The 23980-nt window shown below is 44.5% G+C and overlaps 1 protein-coding gene across 4 annotated transcripts in view; it reads left to right on the top strand.

The window, feature by feature from the left end:
• Positions 1-23980, top strand: part of Mapkap1 (MAPK associated protein 1) — a 212760-nt gene that overhangs the window by 151369 nt on the left and 37411 nt on the right. For 3 of the 4 annotated variants that reach the window (XM_051166492.1, XM_051166489.1, XM_051166490.1), the window contains 2 exons: positions 3568-3675; positions 20872-21012. In XM_051166492.1, coding sequence (XP_051022449.1) covers positions 3568-3675; positions 20872-21012 — 249 coding nt within the window. The remainder of the gene's footprint in view (positions 1-3567; positions 3676-20871; positions 21013-23980) is intronic. The other variant, XM_051166493.1, reaches the window with a different exon arrangement.

Genomic DNA, 23980 nt, shown 5'->3' with positions numbered 1-23980 from the left:
CGTAGTGATGTGCTTCCTGAAGCAAGGTTCCACATCGTAAAAGTTATATAGCTTTCCCAAACAGAACCATTCACTGGGAACCATGTTTCACATACATGAGCCTGTGGGGGAGGAGTCATGTCTTCTTCAAACCCCACAGTCAGTATGTCAGACACCATACAGCTCTTGCCCCATGGACTCCTCAGACAGCCGTCTGAGGTTCATGTTGTTGTTATCCCCATATTACAGATGAAGAAACAGACAGGAGGTTAAATAAGTTGGCAATGTCATAAACTAAATGACTCAGCCAGGACCTGGACCAAGGTAATTGAGCCCAGCCTAAGCTGTCTTGCCTCTCACTTGGGTCCAATATGCTCTCATTACATGGAAGCTATTGATCGAGCGTTTTTCTGCCAGGATGTGTGAAAGCCTTCCTCTGCAAGATTTCTTAGCTAATCTCCTATCAAGAATTTAAGTCTAGAGTCACATCTTCAGCAAAAGAACCTTATCTTCCCCAAAGCCAAGACCCATCAGCCTCTCACCAAGTTCAGAGATGGTTTGTGCCTTTTTCTTTCCTTCCTAGGGAACAGTAGGGACACCCAGAGCAGATAACAACTCAAGTGGAGTTCACTTCCCAACAAATTGAGAGGGATAGTCAAGTACTTAAAGAAAGATGGGCTGTGGGCATGGCTCAGCAGAGAAAAGACCCATGATGTAGATGTCATCACACACTCACAGAGTTTTATATTTTAATGAAAGGAAGATGGAAAGATCTTCTTGGATAGAAAGATAAGGAAATCTCCTCTTCATTGGGGCCTGTATCATCACGGACCAGATAACAGCCATAGCTCGGGGCATTGGTTAAATTCACTAGAGGCCTATATCACCACAGACCAAAGTACAGCTGTAGCTCAGGGTGTTGGCTAAGTTCATTAAAATAAATTATTTTAGATCATTTTCATTTTGAATTTATATAAACCACAAGTTAAGTGATTCTGAACCAGATGAATCTACAAATCTACAAAAATCTATATTTATGATGTATGCTATGGCCTCTGTAATTGGCCAGTAATTTATAGTTTGCAGGAGGAGGAAAGGCTCAAGGCTCCAGAGTGATAAATCCAAAAAGACCTTGGGCCTTATTCCCTTCTCTCTGCTGCTGCTCTTTTCTTTTCTTTTCTTTTCTTTTCTTTTCTTTTCTTTTCTTTTCTTTTCTTTTCTTTCTCCAAGATGGGGTTTCTCTATGTAGCCTTGGCTGTCCTGGACTCTCTTTGTAGACCAGACCTTGGACGGACATCGATCTGCCTGCCTCTGCCTCCCTGAGTGCTGGGATTACAGGCATGCACCACCGTGCCAGGCTTCTACATGCTGATTTTAGTAGACAGATCTCGGCAAATGGCTTACGAGAGTGTGCCACAGAGTTGCTTACAGATAAAGGACCCTTAGCTTCCCTGACTTCCCTAATCTCTGCTCCTCAGGAAGTTGCAGAGGCTGGAAATTGGGGGGTGGGGGGAGAAGAAATGTGCAAAGGAAAGTAACCTGACATTCCCTCTGCAACAGCTAGGCCTTGGTGTCCAGGAGCAAGGAGACAGACATGCAGGCCACCTGTCAGCCCTCAGAGTGCCCCTGCCTGCATAGAGGGTGACTCAGGATGAAACTCCAAAAACGGATCTGTTTCAATAAAATTATTGCATGTTAAAGGCCTTCCAAGTTCTACACTATGTATGGTTAAAAAAAAAAAAAAAAAGACATAGTAAGAAATTGGAAATATTTTAGGTCTCTGCAACATTTTAAGTTATAAAAAATAGCCCTTATTATATGGAAATTTACAAAACAGGAAAACTAAAGGCATGCATAATCCTATTATTTTTGGGTTTTTTTGTATTTTTTGTTTTTGGTTTTTTTGAGACAGAATTTCTCTGTGTAGCCTTGGTTATCCTGGACTCGCTTTGTAGACTAGGCTGGCCTCGAGCTCACAGCGATCCGCCTGCTCTGCCTCCCAAGTGCTGGAATTAAAGGCATGCGGCACCACTGCCCGGCTTGCATAATCCTATTATAATGTAACTACAGTTCACAGTTTAGAAACAGCTTTCTTACCCCTGTACTTTTTTTAATATACATTTTTACAACTGTAATTATTCTATAAAAATTGTGCCTTAGAATTGTTTAATCAAATAGCATGCTATAAACATGTTTTATAAATTTAATTTATTAATATTACTTTTAATGTTACAGTAGTAGCCCAAAATATTTTATTTAGCAGGCTCTTTGTTTTCAAATCTGTTGTTCCCAAATTTTGAGTGTATCATAAAACTATCAGATGTCAGTATCGTGGGCTGGGGAATTGCTTCCAGGACCTCCACGGGCTCCAGAATCTACAGGTGCTCAGGCCCCTTTTATAAATGGTGTAGTGTTTATATGGCACACTGTTCCATAGACTCTGGTCTCTAGAGTACATGCAGTGCCTGGCACAGCACAGACACTGGGTGGGTGCTGCACAGAGGGTGAGGAATGATGAGAGATAGTCAGAGTACTATGAACACAACTTTTCCCAAGTGTTTTCAGTCTGCATTGGTTGAGTACACATAGCACAGATACAGGGGGCTGATGTCAGTTGCACTTTGTACCTAGACCTCTGTGAATTATAGAAGTTGATGCCTGCTGACACATGGTGCTCCTGGACGTGCTGGGTATGGAGGCTTAGCCTCTTCCTGGAGCCCTACACTGCCTCTGCTGCTTTCCTCGGCTCTCTCACGCCTCTTTCTTTCTGACCATGCACACCTTTCAGAGTCAGAGTTTCCTGGGCCTCTCACCTTTTTGATAACCATGAGCAAATCACAGGCACAGTTTGAATCTGGCCTTTCAACCTGTTAGGTGTTATCTGAGAGCAACATTACTATTTAGGTTGACAAAGAAAAAATGAACAAATGTATCAAATGTTCTGCTATCTTCTTAGTTCTGCCATAACCCTTAGGTGCCGTGGGATGGGTATGAGTTTTGGCTGCCAGAATACTGAAAACATGTCTCTAATGTTTCCACGAATGTCTCAGTAAAAGCATGAACAACTGATAGCTGTTATCTTTCCATTACCAAACCCAGAGTCTGGGAGTCACTCTCTTTCACATTTATTTCTTTGACTTTTTGAGCTGTCGTAGAGTTCTACACATAGTTCCTAATTGTAACCAATTAGTATGCAGTGCTAATTATGAAGAAATGCTTTGCCTTGGCCGCAATGCCTGACACTCATCTGCCTGTCTCTGCCTTCTGAGTGTTTTATCCATGTCATCTTGGTCGTCATTGTATTCCTTGTAAGGACACAGGTCCATAAAGGATGGTAACCTGCTCCGTATCAAAGAAATGGGACAATCATGTGTGCCTCCAGTTCATTCTGACTCAGACAGCTTACCTGATGTGGGGGGAGGGGGAGGAGCGGACTACGACAGGACGAGGAAAGCTAGTCTCTGCCATCTTAGTTACACCCTTGAGACAGACATCTTTTTCCTTTGGCTTTCTCAGTGTATGATAATTTCTGCGTGTTACAGTCACCATTTCAGACTTCCCTCTCCTCCTGCCCCTTTGATCTTCCAGGCCCTCAATACCGCCTGGAGAAGCAGAGCGAGCCTAACATTGCAGTGGACCTGGAGAGCACGCTGGAGAGCCAGAACGCCTGGGAGTTCTGCCTGGTCCGCGAGAACAGTACGTTGGCTGCGTCACTCTGTATTGCTTTGTCTTGCAAACACGCTTAGGAATGACGTATTTGCAAGTACTTGCTGGTCTGGCTTCCCTAAGCAGATGAAAGCGACTGTTTTCCAAGGTGGACCACAGCTAGAAGTGTGTCCCAAGCGGAATGATAGATGCTGTGCTGCTCTGTAGTCTGCATCCTGTGGTTAATAGTTTGCTCTTGAACTACATCTTCCTGATTTTGGAACAACTCTGGACAGCTTAGAAACAAGAGGCCCTTTCTCAGGCAAAGGCTCTTTTGTGTACATAGCAACTGGCCTTGTCAGTGTCACCTGCTTAATAACATGTTTTAGAAATATATAACCACTTGAATATGCTCAGCAGAAGGCATCACAGTGACTGCAAGTGCCACATTGAGAACTGAATTTCTTTTCTTGTCTCCAGTTTCTGAGTTGTGAGGTTCTGTCACCCCTCTGCTAGCTGCTTCCCAAACAAGAAGAGAGAAACTGCCCGCAGCCAGCCCTACTACAGAGCTGTTTCTTCTGCCTGAAGAGCCCTTTCTCTCTTTCTTACTAGCTCATCCTCATCCTTGTCTTCATTTTAATGTCACCTCTGCAGAGAGAGCCCGTCACCCAAACCTGGTTCATCCCTCAGCTGGGCCCCCAGGATGCTATCTCAGAGCACTCTGTGTTTTCTTCATGGCATGTATTTCTGTTATTTATTTATTTTAAGAACTGGCTAATGTCTACCTCCACCACTGATGGTAGGTCTGCAAGGGCATTCCTGACCCTCACTAGTTGTTCCTCCTTAACTCAGCAGTCCCCTGAAGACTGCATCCTACAGGAGCCCAGGGAAGCCAGTCCGGATGAGAGTGAATAAAGGGTTCACTCCTGCACTGACGAGCAGAGTAAAGCAGACTGCTGCTCTTTGCCCAGAGCCCTTGCTGCCTCTTCTGCAATAGCATGGACACATTTACCAGGAAGGGGAAATTCATTTTGGACACTCAGAGCATATTCTCAAAAATAAGGGTTGATAGCCTTACCATCTGCAGCCAGTTATAAGAATCCTATGTAGGAATATGTAAATTAAAGATTATAGGTGCCTAAGTGTCCTAAAAACACTTTAGGTAAGTAGTAAATATTTTAAAATGTGTGTTCCTATCAAGAATCTAATTTGAAAATATTTTATACGAAATCTGTTCTCCCCTTATCAAATAAAGCAGGTATTTCAGAAATACTCCTCCTGGACTGGGCATGGTGGTATGCACCTGTTCTCAGTACATGGGAGGCTGAGGCAGGAAAGTCAGAAGTTAAGGTCATCACCAGTTCCATGAGTCTAAGGCCAGCCTAAAGTACATAAGACTGTATCTCAACTAACATAAATAAATCCTCATGGTGGAGAGAATCTAAGGGTATTGGTAGCCTCAGATGCAGGTGACAACAGTGGAGTCTAGTATATATGATAACTGGGTGTATCAAGAGATCTAAGAACTTTTACACAAGATTTCCACACTGGTGGAGTTCATGCAGTGTCTTGATATACTGACAGCCCACAATAAAGTTGTGGAAAAGAAAATCTGTAGGCAGTTGAAAATTAAAAAGTAAGCTTCTGAGCCTGTGAGTAAAAAAAGAATAATAGTAGAAATTAGAAAATGTTTTGATGAATTAGTGAAAATCCTATACATTAAAGATTATGGACATGGCTACAGCAGCATGTAAGAAAGTATTGTGGCCTTTGGATTTATATATTTTTTTAAAAGTAATAAACTGAGCATTCAGTTTTTTAAAAAATCAGAAAAACAGAAAAAAGCCTTAAGAGACAAAAAGAAAGGAGGCAGCAAAAATCAGAAGCTATTGGGCTAGAAGACTCAGAAACACTGGAAAGACTCGCAAAAGTCTTGTGAAATGGATTAAAGTCAAGGAAGAAAAGTATCAGAGAAACACAGGCAGTAACAGACATGAGAAGGAGACACACAGCAGATCCTACAGTCATCAAATACATAGCATGAGGGGTGTGCATATATGTACATATGTGTGAACCCTTGCCACTGCAGATGCACGGGAAGCCAGAGCTTGGTGTCGGCAGTCTTCTTTAGCCACTGTCTCACTGAACCTGAGCTCCCAGCTTTGATTGCCTGGCCGTCAAGGTTCAGGGATCCTTCTGTCTTTTGTGCCTGCACTTCCAGGACTTTACCCACTAAGACATCTCCCCAGCTTGGACAAGATTACTCCACTGGGGGCTGGAGAGATGGCTCAGCGGTTAAGAGCACTGACTGCTCTTCCAGAGGTCCTGAGTTCAATTCCCAGCAACCACATGGTGGCTCACAACCATCTATAATGTGATCTAATGTGCACTGTATACGTAATAAATAATAAATAAATCTTTAAAAAAAAAAAAAAAGATTACTCCACTGTAGGGGCTGGAGAGATGGCTCAGAGGTTAAGAGCACTGTCTATTCTTCCAGAGGCCCTGAGTTCAATTCCCAGCAACCACATGGTGGCTTACAACCATCTATAATGAAATCTGGTGCCCTCTTCTGGCCTGCGGGTATACATGTAGGCACACTCCTGTATACATAATAAATAAATCTTTAAAACAAAACAAACAAAAAAATCTCCACTGTAAAAATTTTGAAAATATAGATGAAAAGAATGAATTCCTGGGAAAAGTAAACATCACAATTGGTGCAAAAAGAAATATGGATGTTCTAGTCAATTTTGAAATTTAATTAGTAATTGAAAACCTTCCACAGAGAGAACCCAAGCAAGCTGTGGCGGGACACTTGAGAATAAACAAACAAGCCTACGCACACCTGCTACTCTAGAGAGATTGTGGGTCTGGAGCTTGTGAGTCACATGAGGCAAGCATAACTTTGGTACTTAACCCCAGTAATGACCAAGACACCAGACAGACACATTGCAGACCAATCTTAGAGAGATCCAAAACTCCCAAACAAACTGACAACACATCAAGTCCAACATTTTATTAGACTCACACTCTATTGCTAAGTTGGATTTACTCTAGAGTACAGAATTGGTTTAGTGTTAACCACACCACACCTAGACCATGTAATTTGCTGCAGTAATGGTAAAGGGAGAGGGAAAAATGTAGGTACAGAATTTTATTTATCCATCTATCCATCAGTCTATCTATTATTTCTGCCATTAAAAGTTGTGTTTAAGGGTCAGGAGCTCCACAAGGAGAACAGTGGAGCCAACAAATCCTGGCGGAGGAGAGGGGTTGCTACAGAAACTGATGTACCAACCAAGGACCATGCGTGCTGAGGACACGGACCCTCTGCTCAGATGTAGCAGATAGGCAGCACAGTCTCCTTGTGGGTCCCATACTATTGGGAGTAGGGACTGCTTCTATCATGGACGCTGGTCCCCACATGTTGCTCACTTCCCCCAGGCAGGTGGCCTTGCCAGACAACAGAGGAAAAGGCAGTCCAGATGAGACTTGATAGATAGGTCAGATGGTAGGGGAGGGAGTGAGGGAAGAGAGGGAATGAGGGGGGGATAGGAAGGCAACAAAGGAGGGGGCCACAACAGGGATGTAAAGTGAAGAAATTAAAAATAATTTCTTTTAAAGTTGTGTTTAAGGGGTAGAGAGTTGTGTTATCAGATAAGAGTGCTTACCTGCTAAAGATGAAGAGTGTTGCTCTTGCAGAGGACCTAGATTCAGTTCCTAACACGTGGGGCACCTCACAGCAGCCGGTAACCAGCTTCTGGCCTCTTAGGGCACCTTTACACACATGTTTGTGCACATATATACACATACAAATAAATAAAGCCTTTAAAAATTGTCTTTAGCAAGTTTGGTGATGAGAGCCGTCATGTTGGTGTACCATCAAAGGAAAGAAATGTCAGGAAAGCACTGTGCACATACAGATATGTTCACACTTGGTCTTGTAACAAGTTTTTTTTTTTTTCCCCCTTACTGGAAATCAAGTGTAGGAATTAGGCTTCACTCGCTTCTTCCATTCTGTTTCTCCTCCCAGAGATTAAAGTGTCTTTCCAGGGATGGCCTGTGCATGTTCATATGTAAGTGCATAGCTGGGTGCATATGCAAGAATACACGTACATATTCCTGTTTGTATTCCATCTTTTTAAAAAAGACATAATGATGACTTACTGCAGTGTTATTTTATCATCCTACTGATGCGCTGTAGTTTACTTTGCATTGATTCACATATTATGCATGTCAGTCCTTGTGTTCATTAGCTGCTACTGATACTCCATAGCTTTTTGTGACTCAGCTTGCTCTTGTTTAAGATGGGCCAGGTTTCTTGTATTAAGAAGAAAAAAAGGTGTGAGGATTAGTGAGTGAAGCTTTGGCATCTAGGCCCTATATCTTACCCCACAGCTGAGCAGGAACACAGTTCAACTGTGCAGCCTTCTTGAGCCCTCGTACCACTCTCCCCAAGGCTTTGTCATGTGTTCGAGTTCTGATGTTCTGAGTCAAAACTTCTAGGAATGAGAAAAAACCCACCACTGTTTGCAGACGATGAAGGCTGAAAGCAGTCAGAATTCAGTGGACTATTGTGTCTTAGTTGTATAAAATAAAAGCATTTTATTATTTTTGTAGGAAAATGTTTAAAAACTAATCAGAGATTCCTACTAAGAATCACATACTGTTCTCTACACTAGCTGTCCCCTAAGAAGTTGGATCAACAGAACAATATTTCAAAAATGGGCTTGTTTGTTTGTTTTTCACTGTTTTGCTATGTTTGGTCAAGCCAGGCTTTCAGAGCTGTGTTCAAAGGGAGGCAAGTGGAGTTCATGCATTACCGCACACATTGGAGAATGTGCTTTCCTGCCCATGGCTTCCTGTTGTGCCCTTATTACTCTGAGAGCAGCAGCGTTTTATTGAAACTGTGGGCGGTTCAGCTGCCTCCGTGTTGTTCACACAGGAGTCAGTGTGTGCTCATCTAAGGCTCTTAGGATAGTACCTGCTGCATAATTAGCATCAGGGGATGTTGGTGTTAACTAGGAAACAATGGCAGTTAGTACATCTATCTGGTAGAGCATTGGGGTACAGCTATTAGAGCTTTTGCCAACATGGAGGGAGAAGAGAGTGTTCTAGAATGGAGGACCAAGAGAAATTAGAAGCACGGTGCTTCCTGCTGTCCCTGTTCGCTATATATAACTTCATTGGATTGAAAAAACCAGAACATGACTAACAAGCTTTTCAGTTTTTCTTCAGAGGAGTGGCTCATGACTTTTTAGTTTTTCAAAACAGGGTTTCTTTGTGTAGCCCTGGCTGTTCTGGAACTCTCTGTAGACCAGGCTGGCCTAGATCCTCCTGCCTCTGCCTCCTGAGGGCTAGGATTAAAGGCATGCACCACCATTGCCTAGCTGGCTCGTGATATTTTAAAAAGTCACACCCAGCAGTGTTTTAAAGTCATTTATTAAGGCCTACAGTTACAGGATGTTGTAATAGACATTTTCCAAGTGCTTCCTCAAATTTTTGAAACTCTCCTCCAGGCATTATTCTCATTGTGAGGAGACTCTCCCAAAGCTAGGGAACTAGAAACCACATAGCACCAGAATCTGAAGTCAGGGCTCCGATTCCAAAGCCCGCTCTAAGAGAACCCAAAATTCCGCTCTGGAGGATGGTTGTGGTGATTGTCTTTGTACTCCATGAGAGAGAAACTTGCAAATGAACTGATGTCACAAGCTTCTGCCCAGGGACTGAGAGCTCACATTTGTGCTTGGATCTTGGCCTAAATAAAAATTTGACAAGCAGAGTCCTTGAGCTTTCCAGTTTGGATCCTTGTCTCATAATCTACTACATTCTTCAGCCAACTGTCTGCTCCAAGCTGGAAGCAGACCAGAAGGAAGCAGCGAGCACATTCTGAGGAGGAGGCAGAAGTAGACCAGCATTCTTATTCAAGCTCCCATATACATGCTGGCACCAAACCAAGCCCCAGCTTTTTCTTCTGCCAGATGCTCTTGGGTGACCTTTGACACTCATCAAATGTGGGCCTCTCATCTAGGGCCTTAAAAGAAAGGCTCAGCTTCATCCAAAGCTTTGAGATAGGAACTCTGGAATGCCTCCTTATCAGGGCCAAAATGTGCCCAAGATTAACCTGGCTTTAGGGCTGCCAACCACTATCTCTTTATCTTCACTAGGATGCTATCATAATAGCTGAGCATAGTGCTTTAAGGACTGTCATGAGAGCCAGGTTAACCATAGGTCAAGTACTTGCAGCCTCAGATGATGGCACCTCTCCAAGACTCAGTTTCCTCCAGAGGTGTTTTGTGAAGGTGGACTGAGATAGAATCACAGTTGTAGCAACCCTTCAGGCAAGTGTGGTTATGTTTGTTTTATAGAGGAAGAAACTGAGGCTCTGGGAGAGGAAGTGATTTGTTAATGTTTTATGAATCTGATGAGGAGCCTGGAAAACCAAACTGTGTCTTCTTCCATTGAGTCTACCGAAAAACTGAACCTAGTTCCTTTACTTCCTTAAGAGAAGGCGCTATGGAGAGAGGCTAAAGTGGCATCACTCAGCATCCTTCAGAGGAGATGCACGCAATGCTTACAGCCTGTCGTTGTTTCAGTACCTTCCGGAACTGAGCTTTTTATTTATGGTTACACAACAAAGGATGGATAGTCACAGATACAGATGATCTACTGGGCCAGAGACGAGAGCAAGTTTTCGAAGCCTGCTAGGACCCCTGGCTGCCACATCCTGGGCTCAGGGTCCCTCTCCATCCTCCTCTTTGACTATACTTGGTGGACTTATCTGCTGCAAGCTAGACTGCAGCCCCATCGCCCTGGACAGTGACCAGGTCTGAATACCCTCTGTCTCTCTTTCCCTGATAGTGGGTGCCTCCTTCCCTGCAGCCCTGAGGTCCTCTCTCCGCTCCCGAGGAAACCGAGTCTTTACAAGCACAGGTTTCTCCATGGTTAGATGTGACTCTCCCTCCCGGCACCATTGAATTAGAAAGAGGAAATAGAGCTGAAGGAGAGAGTGTTGCATTCGTTGATGTGTTTCCAGAACACATGTGATGCTTACTCACAGCAGGCCCATCCCTCCTCCTGTTTGCTCTCTGCCTGGCCTGGAGACTCCCTGGTGGTTTCTCTCAGCTCATGGAGGCTTTGCTTTCTTCTGTTACAAATTACTAATCTTGCCAGTTTCTGTCATGTTAGTTGAATGAAGGCCTTTAAAGCTCTTTTATTAGACCACAGCAGTACTCGTCAAATACAAAGGAAAATGTGATCATGCAAATAAACTCTGTTTACAAGGAGCAGTGACTTGTGGCACTCGTGGTCCATATTTCAGGTTGACTTATTGCTGAGAGGCAGTTGCTTGTCTGGCTTGGAGGTAGGTGTTCTCTGTAGGGAATTTTCTACTTGATGTTGCATAACAGCTTCTTGCATACCAACAGAATTTAAATGAAATGGAAGTGTTACCGCACAGTACCTGTGTCCGCCTCTTGCTGTCTGTTAGCAAAGGCAGGTTGGTCCTGTGTGTAGGAAAAAAGGTCAAGTGTTTGGCATGGCTTTGTCACTTGGCAAGTCCTCTGTGAGCCTCTGTTCTCCATGTGATAGTGATCCCACCCTGTGGGGCTGTTTTGAGGAGTCAACTATGGAAGCAAGTAAAAGACATTATATGTTCAAACCTCATAATGAACCACAGTGCACCATAAGGGTTGGCCATTACCAAACGCCTGCTTCAGAGCCCCTTCCGGTAACACACCACTCTGAGCTTGCGTGACCTTGTTCTTGGTACTCCTCCCAATAGCTTCTTACACTTCTCACCATCCCCTTTGGGCAAAGGAGGAGTGGACCCCTGGAGCTAAAAGCTATGCTGACCTGGATAGGAAGCAAACCTGTGCCCTGTTCACAGGAACTTTTTGAGTAATGAAAGCCTCCATTATGCTATATGGGCTGAGAACTTCCACATGAATTGACTTTTTCTCTCTCCCCCTTTCTGAAAAGTCCTCCCCCCTCCCATTTTATCATTAGGTAGTAATTAGTATTCAAGGGAAATTGGTCTTAATATATTAAAATTGGTTAAGTGCATTTAGACCTGTACCACAGCCAATGTCTTATTGGAAAATGTAATTGGGGACTCTGTGTATGTAATTAATTGAATTACAATTAAGAACTTTCATTAAGCGATACACTGGTACATTAGAGCAGTAAGGAAACATGTTTGACGAGCCGCAAACCCTGTCTGGGCTCTAAGTGAGGGCACAGAGCCTCGATCTCTTCCAGTCGGCTCCTGGCCCCAGAATGTGCCCTGCTGCCCCCAGTAATGGCTTTGGTAATGCATCAGGTGACATTCCTGCGGTGACTGCATGGGAGGTGGGTTTCTTCCAGCATTGTGCTCTATCTCTTGGTTCTGAAATATAGAGAGAAATACCTCATGTTGGTCAGATTTTCTAGTCCTTGGTTATTCCGTCATGTAAAGTGCAATGCTAGGATCCCTAGAAAACCCCATTACTTTCCCTGTGTCCTCAGCAGAAGCAAAGACACCTTGGAGGAAGGAGTGATGGGAATTTTGCCAGTCTAACTTGCAAGCAAACCCATCATGAGCCTTGGGTCCCCCTCCAGCAAATGGTGACGCTCCAGCTCTCAAGGGCGGTTGTGTTCGCTTTGAATGTGTATTTGTTCGTTTGTCCTTTACACGCTGACATTGGATCTCAGTTGTGATCAGTGACAACCATAGGTTTGAACAGTGACCAGCAAAAGGCTAGTCCTGACAGACCAGAGAGACAAGGGATGGTGAAAGGCAGAGAAAAGAAATTTACACAGTGTGGCTACAGCAGGAGGAGGAACAGATAAAGTCTGCCTTTCAGGTGCTGAGAGAAGGCTTAGGTTTAAGTGGAAGGCAGCAAGAGGAAATGCAATCTTAGTCAAAGTGTGGCCCTGCCCGTCACTGGCTAGTCATGCCTCAGCTCTAGTCCCTCCGGCAAGGTGTTAGGATAAAACTGTTAGACTGTTCATCTGTTATTCCCTTAGGATGAAGCCTCACCCTCATCTGAATGAGAAAAGGGCATCTGTCCCGCATAGGTTTGCCCTTGTAACTCAAGGTGACTCAAGGAAATAATTCACCTCTGTTCCTCCAGCTAAAGTCCATACAAAATGATGACAGAGGCGCCAGGCTGGTGTGTGCTTTTGCTACTAGGTGGGCTCAAGTGACAAGTCAGCGCTTTCATTAGCAAAGGTGGCTTTTGGGTGTCTGTTTTGAGCGAAATAGGCTTCTTTGAGGAAAGGAAAGAATGAGTCAGACAATAGTTAAGAGAATGTGCTAAGCCAGACACTGCCCACCTGCAGCCTCAGGACAGAAGTGTGCTTAGCATGGAGAGCACCGCCTTGACCTGAGCATGGGTGCATGGAGCTGAGGCCAGCCCCCTCTGTGATCTGTTCTTGTCAGAGATTGTGCAAACCTAAAGCTGCTTCTTTCTCATCACTTCATAAAGCAAGATTACCTTGATTTATTGAGGGCAAGCTGACATCTCTACGTGGGAAGTCCTCCAGCAGACTAACTCAGGCTCCAAGAGTTTAATCAATTAAATACTGTGACAGCAAGGATCCCCACTCAGGTTGTAGCATATCCTATATCCTACTGTGTGATCCTGGTGGCTTTAAAGAGAGTACTGCAGAGGGGCCTGTGTGTTAGCGCCTATCACCTATTGATCGTTGTTAGAGACCAGCAGAATGACTAGCAGCTGAAGGGAAGTGTTTAATAGAGGGGAAGCTTTGAGCTTATGGGACTTTGGGGACTCAAACGGCTTCTGGAAAAAAAGTGATGGATGCCAAGCACTAAGGAAGAGTTTTTCTCCACGACTCACTCAGGCGTCCAGCATTGAGTCTGACTGGGAAGAGAGCGGATTCAGTCTTGTTCCGGATTCCTTTGTTCTAGCACGGCAAGCATGCCTGCTTGTGGTCCACTTCCTCGATACAGTTACGGCCTGTGGAGCTGTAGCGCTCTAGCCCATTGAAGGAATGTCTTTACCCAAAGGAGGTTATGCAGTGGCTACACTGGGCATTCAGTTCCTGGCTCCAGCTTGACAAGATGAGGACTGTAGAACCAGATGACACATTGAGCCTCATTTTTCTCACCTGTTTGAGGATATCATCTGATCTAAAAGGACTTTAGGAAATGCAAGATGATCAGGGGTCCGCAGTGCTGAACTAACACAACATCTAGTGTAGCACATTTACCCGCACCCAGTAAATGCCAGGCTAGATCCCTGTTCTTAGTGCTCCCCTTCTGTTGTACAGCATGCATGAGCCTCTGATTCTACATGTTGCAGAACTTCCCAGAACAGAGCTTTTGGTTGCATAGCTCTATTGGCAGCTTTTGTTGAGCATTTACTGAGTGACAAACAGTGTACCGCATATATAGTGTGTGGAGTTTCCCTGCCGGAAGGCATGCCTATCCACAAGGAGACCACAGATGTTTACGTGAGAGTCACAGTGACAGCGCAGATTTCAAGAGAGGAACCAAGAAGGGATCTATTAAACCAGACTCTGAGCATAGACACTTTCCAGGAGCAAGGATGCCCTGGGCACATGATACAACCCAAGCAGAGTCCAACTTGGCTAAAGCAGGTGTGGTTGGGGAGTGGAAAGGATTGCAAGACTTCGAGGTAGAGTGGAGGGGATGATGGTTCATTTTTCATTACACAGCCATGCTTCTGTGTGCCAGAACTCCCCACCTTTAGACTCCTCTCTTTGGCCCTCCCTGTCTGTCTCCCTCCCTTCTCCAGCCAAAGGCAAGCACTTGCTCTTCTCTAAACACTCACTCACTCACTCTCTGTGTAGTTCGTTGTTGGCTTAGAACCCTGTCTTCTCAGTTCCTGCACTGGCCCGGCCTCTGTCCTGTGCTGTCTGTTTCTGGGTTGGAAGGAACAGGTCATCAGGGTTGTGTCATGAGAGACTGGAAGATGAGGATGGAAGAGAGGGTGCTTACCTTCTGGTTGGGCTCTGGGGTTGTTACAGGAGACTCAGGTTGCTTTAACTTGCACTAGACTAGCCGTTTAGACTTGGTCTGAGCCCCATTGAGCCAGAAGGTGAACTTGAAAGTCCTGTGTAGCATGCTCTATGGATAAAGGCAGTTTGCCAATGACATACAGTGAGTTATCTGAGCTTTGATTTAATGACTAGTGCCTACTCATTTGACAAAAAACCCTGTGCCTCCAAATGTTTCCCTTGGCACCTATGAAATCACCTGTATGAAACACTTTTTGAAGTGAGGAACTGTAGGTAGCCTTGGTTCTCAGCACTGAGAGCAAACTTACTGTGGCAATGTATGCAGAAGCTTTTAGCTGAGTTTGTTGTGCTCGTTCACACAGATGACTCCACTTCTGGGTCCCATCATGCTGTCTAAATGGCAGCCAAGCACAGGAAGTACTGTCACCCCACCAAGTCAGCAGTTCTCACACTTCTTGTGTTGGAACCCATTTACATGCTTAAGAGTTACTGAGGTGGAGTGAGGGGTGAAGGTCGGTATTAATCAGATGTTTCACTCATTCAGTCCCCAGCACTAAAAGGCCTGAAGCAGGAGGATTGAGGATTCCCGGGCCGCCTAAGACACATAGATACATCTTGTCTCACACAAAAAACAAAAACAAACAACAACAAAACTAACACTTTGCCTTCCTTTTTGGTGCTGGGGATTGAACCTGAGGCATTACAGATGTGTGCCCTACTTGGCTAATAAAAATATATTGACGAATACCAAAAATGTGTTTATTGTCTATATCTAGAAATATAAACAGGAATTTGCGTTTAAGTCATTAAAACATTAAGTCATTAAAATATTAAGTCATTAAAAACAGATTTCTTAACATAAACATTTTTTGGTGAAAAATAGCTAGATTTTCTTTGAAATTTTAATGAGAAGAGTAGAATTGTGTTACTTCCTCTCCTCCCATCCACTCTCCTCCCATCCCCAGCCTCCAACTCTGAGGCAGGATGTCTGTTAGCCCAGGCTGACCTTGGAGTCTTTTTGTATGGAGCATGGCCTCCCATTTGCTAGGCAAATGCTCCACCACCTGAATTGCAGCCCAGCCCTGCTGTACATTTTTGCACATTCTTGTCTGGCTAATAGAATATCCTAGAGCTTCATATCTGCTTCTGTACTCAGTTTGTCACAGTACATTGTTTTTGTTGTAGTATAAGAAGAAGATTTGTCCTAACACAGATACATCGTTGAAATAGTGGAGAGCATTGGCGTACCCTTTTCAGATAATTGTTGGTATTAATCTTCATTTATATCAAAATTCAAGTGATAGTTTCCTAAAGGTTAATTGCAGTGTGGAATCAGAACTCTTTATTACGTTGTGCACTTTAAGGAAATGAGCATAAAAGGCAAAAGAAGTTTTACTGTTACTATGAAAACAGTATAGGACCATAGGGGCCTGCAGGCAGATATGTCCACCACTTGACCAGGTCCTCTGCACTTTGAGGATCTCTGATCTTGAATTCACTCTTCTAGGCCGCGGGTGTAGCAGCGGAGAGGGGTGGGGGTGGGGAGTGTAGGAACAACTTTTAGCATGAGCTGAGAGGAGAAGAAGAATGAAAAACAGCAAAGGAACACACAGACTCCAGAGCCAGTTGGTCCTGTCCCATTCATTCTAAACCCATAGTGAGGGGCCAAAAGTTAGCATTTTTAATCCACAGCTAACTTTATGTCCATGGTCTGTCTCACAGCACCCACTCTTTCCTCTTTACTGCAGGAGCTAGAGTTGCCTTAGACTTGGCTCCTTTGCTGCCTCCTCTGCCTCCCTTTGTGTACCTCGCCCTAACCTGTTTGGCCTTTCTTCTCCTAAGACAAGACCAGGCTCCATTTCATGGTTTTCCTGGTTATACTCCAGGGAACTAGACTGCCTTCTCTAAGATTGTTGTCCTCAAGCCCTGCTGAGTTGCACTCTTCCAGAGCCTTCTTGTCAGTCCATCTGTGCTCTGGTGCTCCAGTCACTGCTAAGCCCCTCCCCAAAATGTGATCTATCACATTCAGCCTTGAGTCACTGCAGCCCGATCATTTTGACACAATACATTATGGTAATGCATAGCACATAGAGACATTAACACTCACAACTCTGACAGAGTACACGGTGAAGTCTTTGAAGGCACCATTACAATTTATCTTGTCATTCATGAGAAGATCCAGTTCAGCTTTAGTGTAGATGAACACAGTGTGGCTTTGTCTTATTTAATTGCTTGTGACCTTTTTAATTGCTAATTTAACAAAATACCAAAGGGTTATATTTCAATTAAATTAATGGTGTAGGGAGTGTTTTGTGTTTGTTTTTAAGACATTCTGGTTCTCTCTGCTTTTTACTTTGAGAAGATAAAATGTCATCTTGAACAGAAGTGGGATTTTAATGTGACATTGATAGAATAGGAATGATTTCCATCTACAAGTGGCACAATACCAAGTGCCTTGCATGTGCATTTGGGTTCCACCTTCTCCAGGGTACAGACACACAAGCTTCACACACCAATCCATTTCAGTTTCTGGTCCCCAAAGACACTGCTAATTCAGGGCTCTGCTTTAGGCATCACCTTGAGAAAGAGTGCCTATTGCAGATGCCATTCATTGGGCTTGGCTGGTTGTTCCTGTTCCTTTGTGTTCTGTAGCTGATCATAAGTTCCTGGCGTTCAAGAGCCTTTTCTACTGTCCCTTCTCCCATTCTGCACTCCTGGATGGGCAAGACGCGTGTGCACACAGATAAACCCTGAACCTCACTGGCACTCCTGGGCCTACTCGAAAAGTAGAGCTTGGAAATCCTCAGTGTGATGTGAATTTACCCTGGCAGAGAGTAGAAGGTCAGTGTGTGAAGCATTAGTGTTGAACCAGCTCCAGCTATGAAAGTCTTGAACAAAATTAATAGAAGGAAATTGATAAGCTTTGCTGGTTACTCCATAGCTTTAAGACCTTGACTAAAATCCTATCATCTCATCTGCCCATTATTAACATTTCAGCAAAATATAAAGTTTTCATTAATCTCCCACAGTAAAGTCAGCTATGAAAACTGGCACTTGTTTGAGCTTTTAGGACACATTAGCTGGTGTGTTAAACAGACTGTGTCATTCTTTAGCAGCTTCTGTAAGAAGCTAAATCAATTTCCAGCCATATTTATGCACCACTTTATCTAAAAGCATCTGAATTATCATTTACAGCTAAGATGCTTTATTAGCAGCTGGCATTGAAATTGCTCAGTAAAAAAATTGTATGTCACGTTGTAGTAATTTTTAAATTGGTTTTAATCCAACATCATAAAATGTAAAAATCTTAAGTGTGGGGTTTTGTTGTTGTTGTTGTTTTGTTTTAGTAATTGGCATTTTAGCATAATGAGCTATTACTCTCTCCAAATCAAATACCTGCAATGTTTAGAAAATACCAATTAGTTAAAGTTCTAGAAGCTATTGAACTCAGAACTAAGCTCTGTTTAATGCAGCATTGTCAGCAAAGATGGCTGAGGTGAACTTTGGTATTTAAGAAATAAGGAATCTTTTCTTTATAATTTTTATGTATAAAAAGTTCTGAGATAGAAATACCATATTTTCCAGCATATAAGGCAACTAGGGCGTGTAAGACGACCCCAACTTTTTCCAGTTAAAATATAGAGTTTGGAATATACTCGCCGTATAAGACTACCCCTCTTCCAACACACACCCATGCAGCAGACTCAGGCATGTGTCTATTTACAGGCAGGGCACAGACAGTCAGGCACTTTATTAAATGCTGGCAGAAGGCCAGTGCCAGCCTATACTGCCCCTTTAAGGCACGCTCCACACTCACCCCAAAGATGTAGCCTTCCGAGTCAAATGGGCGGGTTCTGGTGGAGAGACAGTCTGCCCTCATGATCTCCTCCTCGAGGTACAGGAAGATGTGTGCAGCTTGCTCCTCCCGGCTTTATACTTCGCGCACAGAGTGGGGAATCGGCCGAGGCACCGCCCCCCATATATGCACCAGCCATATGAAGCAAGGGGAAGCAAGCTGTAGGTACGTACCCAGTGTATAAGATGACCTCCAACTTTGGCACGGATTTTTCAGGGTTTAAAAAGTTGTCTTATATGCCAGAAAATACAGTAAGTGCATTTGGCAGTTATGTTTCTATTGAAATATAGTTTGAAGAAAGTGACTATACTAAACTTTCCTCCTAGCCCTCAATTCTGATGTCACATTACCCAGGAGACATTGAAGACCATGGCCTGTCCCAAATCACCAGTGCTTCAGAATGAAACTTGTCAGCACATGGCTCTTGGAGAGGTGGCGTGTCACTCAGCTTGCCCTGCAGTAGGATGCTGGCTAAATCACTGCGTGTGGACACAGCCCTGGTGCTAGGACTAGGCTACAGGGGTGAGCACAGCAATCACTGTGATTACCCACCTGTGGCTTACAGTCTAGAGGCAGAGACACTGACTTGCTGGTCACTGTCTTGTAGACAATATGGCTGCAGTGTCAGGAGCCATACTAGATTTGCGGGTTTGGAATCAGGGAAACTTTCCCTTCCTGGAGCCTCATTTGAGCCAGGCTTGTGAGAAGGGATAAGGAAGGAGAGTAGGAGGGAATGAGACAAAGGGTGCTGTAGGACGGGACTGTGTCCAAGGGGTTTCACACCCTTCCCAAGGGGACAGCCTATCACAGGTGCCATATTGTCCCTATGAATGGCCATAGTGTTTAGAAACAGTAAACAGTTCCTAGTAATTGAGTGCAATGTAAAAGAAAAAGAAATTGACACTGTTAAAAGGTTAGCCTGTAGACAAAGAAAAGCATGAAGTTGTCAGTTTACACTGTGATACCAGCACCAACTCCATCTGAAGGAATTCCTGAAGTTGGCTTCTCGTCAATAAAGATGGCACATTCCAGGACCCTCCATGTTGACATGAGGTCAACTAACATGAGAAAAGTACTTGACCTCGTGGCTGACACGCACAACAGACTGGCCATTGTTATTCAGCAGGGTTAGTGTGAGCACACCAATTGCCTACGCTGTTCTCAGGGAACGTATAAAGAGGAGTAAGAAACTTCACTCCCTTCATGAAACTTCCACATTAGGACAAAGCAACCACCAAACAGTTCCAGGACAAGGCTGAGCATGAGCCCTTCTGACTACTGTTTGTTTGTCGTGTCATGTATTAGAGTCTTTCTGTTCTGTGAATATCAAACATGAGTTCACAGAGGTAGTCACTTGTCTTAAGATTTCACAGCAAAATAATAATAATAGTTATTATTATTATTATTATTATTTAAAAAAAAGATTTCACTGCAAATTAGAGGTAGAGATTGGAGTTGAACCAGATCTGCCCAGCTCTGGGTTTTGTATATACCAGCTACTGTAGCTATGTATCAGAGCCACCAAGTCTAAGCGAGCCTGGGGAAGGGGAAATTTTTGGCTGTTCTGGAGTAGAGTTGAAGGAATAGTCTGGGCTATGAACAAGTCCCAGCAGTTTCTCCTTAGAAATGTACATCCCAGACTCTGGGGACTGCACCATGGTTCACCTTTGCCTGGTGTAAGCAGTCTGCAGAGTTTGGGAGGGTGGGGTGTGAGAGAAGGTGTTGTGAGGTCTGATGAGAGATTGGAAAACTGTTCAGCCAGTTAATAAGCTGCCTTGCCTCAGCTGCTGGCTGTAGAAAGTGCTTCATGCAAGAAGCCTGGGACCCAGGAAGGAATGCGGAGCACCGATCTTCCTGTGTGTCATCTACGTCACATCCCATGGTGTGTGTGAGTGATCAGCAACGTCTCCAGAGAAATGAACCAGAAGGTCTGTGGCCAGATGACAGAGGCAGCTCAGCTCACCCAGGCCCGTGAGAGGCTTCTGTCTGAGGCAGGGGCTGCTGTGGAGCACAGGGCAGGGAGCTGCTGAGCAGACTGGTTGGGGATTTGGAAGGGGCAGGGTTCTTCAAGGAGCATAGATGAGTTCCTTGACAACCACACCCGCATTTTTTGACCAACACTGTGGAGACTGAGCTGCTTGAGAACACAAGCCTCACTTTTCTCCCCAGTGCCCAGCCGAGGGCCTGCCTTGGAGTCGGCAGTGTTTGTGGAATTAACTGTTGGATGATTAATACGATAGCATTCTCTGTTTACTGGAATGGCATTATTAAGTCATCGCTCAGCCTTTTTCCCCTCCAAATTAAATAGCCCGTATTATTTTAATTTATCCCAAAGCATTTTAAGCAGACACCATTTGCCAAGCCTCATGTATCTTTATGTGTTAAACTGTTCTTTTCCTCCCCAGGTTCAAGGGCAGACGGAGTTTTTGAGGAGGATTCACAAATTGACATCGCTACAGTACAGGATATGCTTAGCAGCCACCATTACAAGTCATTCAAAGTCAGCATGATCCACAGACTGCGGTTCACAACTGATGTGCAGCTAGGTGAGTGCCTGTGGAGACGGGGAGAGAAGCGGTATGCAGCATTTATGCGGCCTGGATGACTAGAGAGAATTTGGTTTCTGAGGAAATGTTAAACAATGAAACTAAAGTGCATCCCACTCGAGGGCTCTGTCCTGTCTTCTTTAGGAGGCAGAAGGTTAAAAAGAGAGCTCACTTGAGACTGTCCTCAGATGGACGGGCTTGTGGGACGTTCCATGGCTCCTTGGATCCTGGCGATGTCCTCAGAGCCCCTGGGGGTGCTGCTGTGCACCTGTCCTTACTCCCCAGCCTCATAGCTTCCTTGTTCAAGGATGCTTCTTATTGATCTTAGAGGTTATATTTGAGTGTCACTAGTCTTTCAACTAATGTTTGGGCTTGATTTGCTCTGATTAAACACTAAATTTCTGCTTTTACTTAAACCTAACAGGAATAGAAAAATCACTGTAACAGTCAACATGATAGTAATACATCTCCATAGCTGCGTTGTCTAGGTGTCCACTGTGTCCGAGTCACTGTCTAACTGCTTCCCTCGCACTCTTCACTACCTAGACAGAGGCAGTTTATCCATCCCACTTGACAGAGGTGGTGATGAGGGACAGAGACAGCCTCATGCCCAACTCGTTCCACATAGTATGGTGTGGAGCCCAGGTCCTAACCAGCTCACATCCTCTGCCCGCCAACATGGGGAGAGGAGAAGCTGGGAGGACACCACACTCTCAGTGAGGGAGTTGGATTGTTGTGTTACTCTGCCGTATCTCTTTCCTATAGAACCTTGTTTGCCCATTGCATAAGGGAGTAAAGATTGAGTCTAATTCTAAAATTGTAACATTTCTATTTCTCATGATAATATCTTGATACTGGCATTAATCTGACTGTAACTAATATATCATAGGCCTCAAAGGCTCTTCTAGTATTCCTTCCCAACTGTACATGTCTGTGCAGGTGTGCAAGCCTGTAGAGGCCAGAGGTCACGCTCAGCTTTCATCCTTCAGATGCTCTTCGCTTTATCTGTTTGTTTGTTTGTTTGTTTGTTTGTTTGCTTGTTTGTTTTTCGAGACTGGGTTTCTCTGTGTAGCTCTGGCTGTCCTGGACTCACTTTGTAGACCAGGCTGGCCTTAAACTCACAGAGATCTTCTTGCCTCTGATCTGACAAACATATGGGAGGAGGCTGTCTTATTAGGTTTTATTGCCATGAAGAGACACCATGACCATGGTAACTCTTACAAAGAAAACTGCCTCCCCAAGTGCTGGGATTACAGGCATGCCTGGCTAAAGGGAATTCTCGGTGTGTAGTCCTGGCTGTCCTGGAATTCAATTTGTACACTAGGCTAGCCTTGAACTCAGAGATCTACCTGCCTCTGCCTCTTGAGTGCTAGGATTAAAGGTGTGCACCACCACCACTCGGCCTACTTCATCTTTCAAGGCAGAACCTTTAACCAACCTTGGAGCTTCCAATTGCCAGGCTAGCTTACCAGCTAGCCCCTGGGATCCTCCTGTCTTTGACACATCAGTACTGGTTTTTTACTTGAGTTCTGGGAATCGTATCTCAAGTCCTCAGACTGATATCACAAACACTTTACTGACTGAGTCATCTCCCTAGGTCTCTTCCCAGTTTTATTGACAGGAGCTCGGCATATGATGAATGTTCAGCTTCCTGGTTAAGAGAAGGGCAACAGGCTTAAAACTGTGGCTCCCTCAGTAACTGCCATGTAACCTTAAGCAATGCTTTCTGTCTCTCTGAGCCTCAGTTCTGCCCTGTTCCAGGAGGTCAGCCAGAGCTACATAGTAAGACCCTCTCTCAAAAACAAAATTAGGAACATAAAATTGCTGAGTACTTTATCTACTGGGAATGTTCACTTGTGGTGTCTCTTATAGAAATAAAATGCAAAGACTGCTCAGAAAGAAGGCAGGTCTCTAGGGCTGGTGTGAGCTCAGGCCTGCTCAAGGTCCTCAGTTCAGTGTCTTCCCCAACCCCACCCCCCACCCCCAAAAGAGGGCTGACCTCTGTGGTAGTTTGAATGAAAAGGACCCCCATAGGCCCATAGGGAGGGACACTATTGGGAGGTGTGGCCTTGTTGGAGTAGGTGTGTCACTAGGGGGTAGGGTTTGATGTTTCAAAAGCTCAAGCCAAGCCCAATGTCACTCTCTCCCTGCTGCCTGTCAATCCAGATGTAGAGCTCTCAGCTACCTCTCCAGCACCATGTCTGCCTGCACGCCACTGTGCTTCCTGCCATGATGATAATGGACTAAGCCTCTGAACTATAAGCCAGCCCCAATTAAATGTTTTCCTTGTAAGAGTTCCATGGTCATGGTGTCTCTTCATGGCAATAAACCTAACAAGACAGCCTCCTCCCATATGTTTGTCAGCATGTGTGGTTTGGGGGGAAGCTATATTTTTATAGAGCTCAGCTTCTCAAACTGTAGACCCTGACCCATGTGGGTTCACATAACTGCATGTGGGGATTTGAGAAGCTCTGGCAATAGTAAAAGATTTCTGAGTATACACCTACAACTTGATTCAAAAACCGGTATGTAATGAATCTGAGGGCTTGCCATGTTGGCCCTCCTGATGTCACTGCAGCCTTGGTTATGAATACCCAATATACCTGTACTGTGAGTGATCACACGCTCTCACACCACCTCCTCCCAGCAATGTAAAGGAGCACCTCAGCTGAGATCTAAGCAGACTGCTACTGTTCCATGTTATACATTGCTTTGTTTGTACTATACATAAAACTGTTTCTCAGGCTGCAGAGACGGCTTGGTGCTTAAGAGCATTTACTGCTTTTCCAGAGGACCTCGGTTCAGTTTCCAGCACCCATGTGGTGGCTCCTAGCCACTGTAATTTCAGTTCCAGGGCATCCTGTGTCTTCTTCTGGCCTCCACACATGCTGGCCGTCTGAGTGCCCTGAGATTATTTTGAGGCATCAGGCCTGTGTGGAGCATTTGAGAGGAGGTCAGCCTCCTACAT

This window comes from Acomys russatus, chromosome 24, assembly GCF_903995435.1.
Source record: "Acomys russatus chromosome 24, mAcoRus1.1, whole genome shotgun sequence".
Taxonomy (NCBI): Eukaryota; Metazoa; Chordata; class Mammalia; order Rodentia; family Muridae; genus Acomys; species Acomys russatus.
Note: the sequence above shows the minus strand (reverse complement) of the source record. Positions and strands in the feature narration are given on the sequence as shown.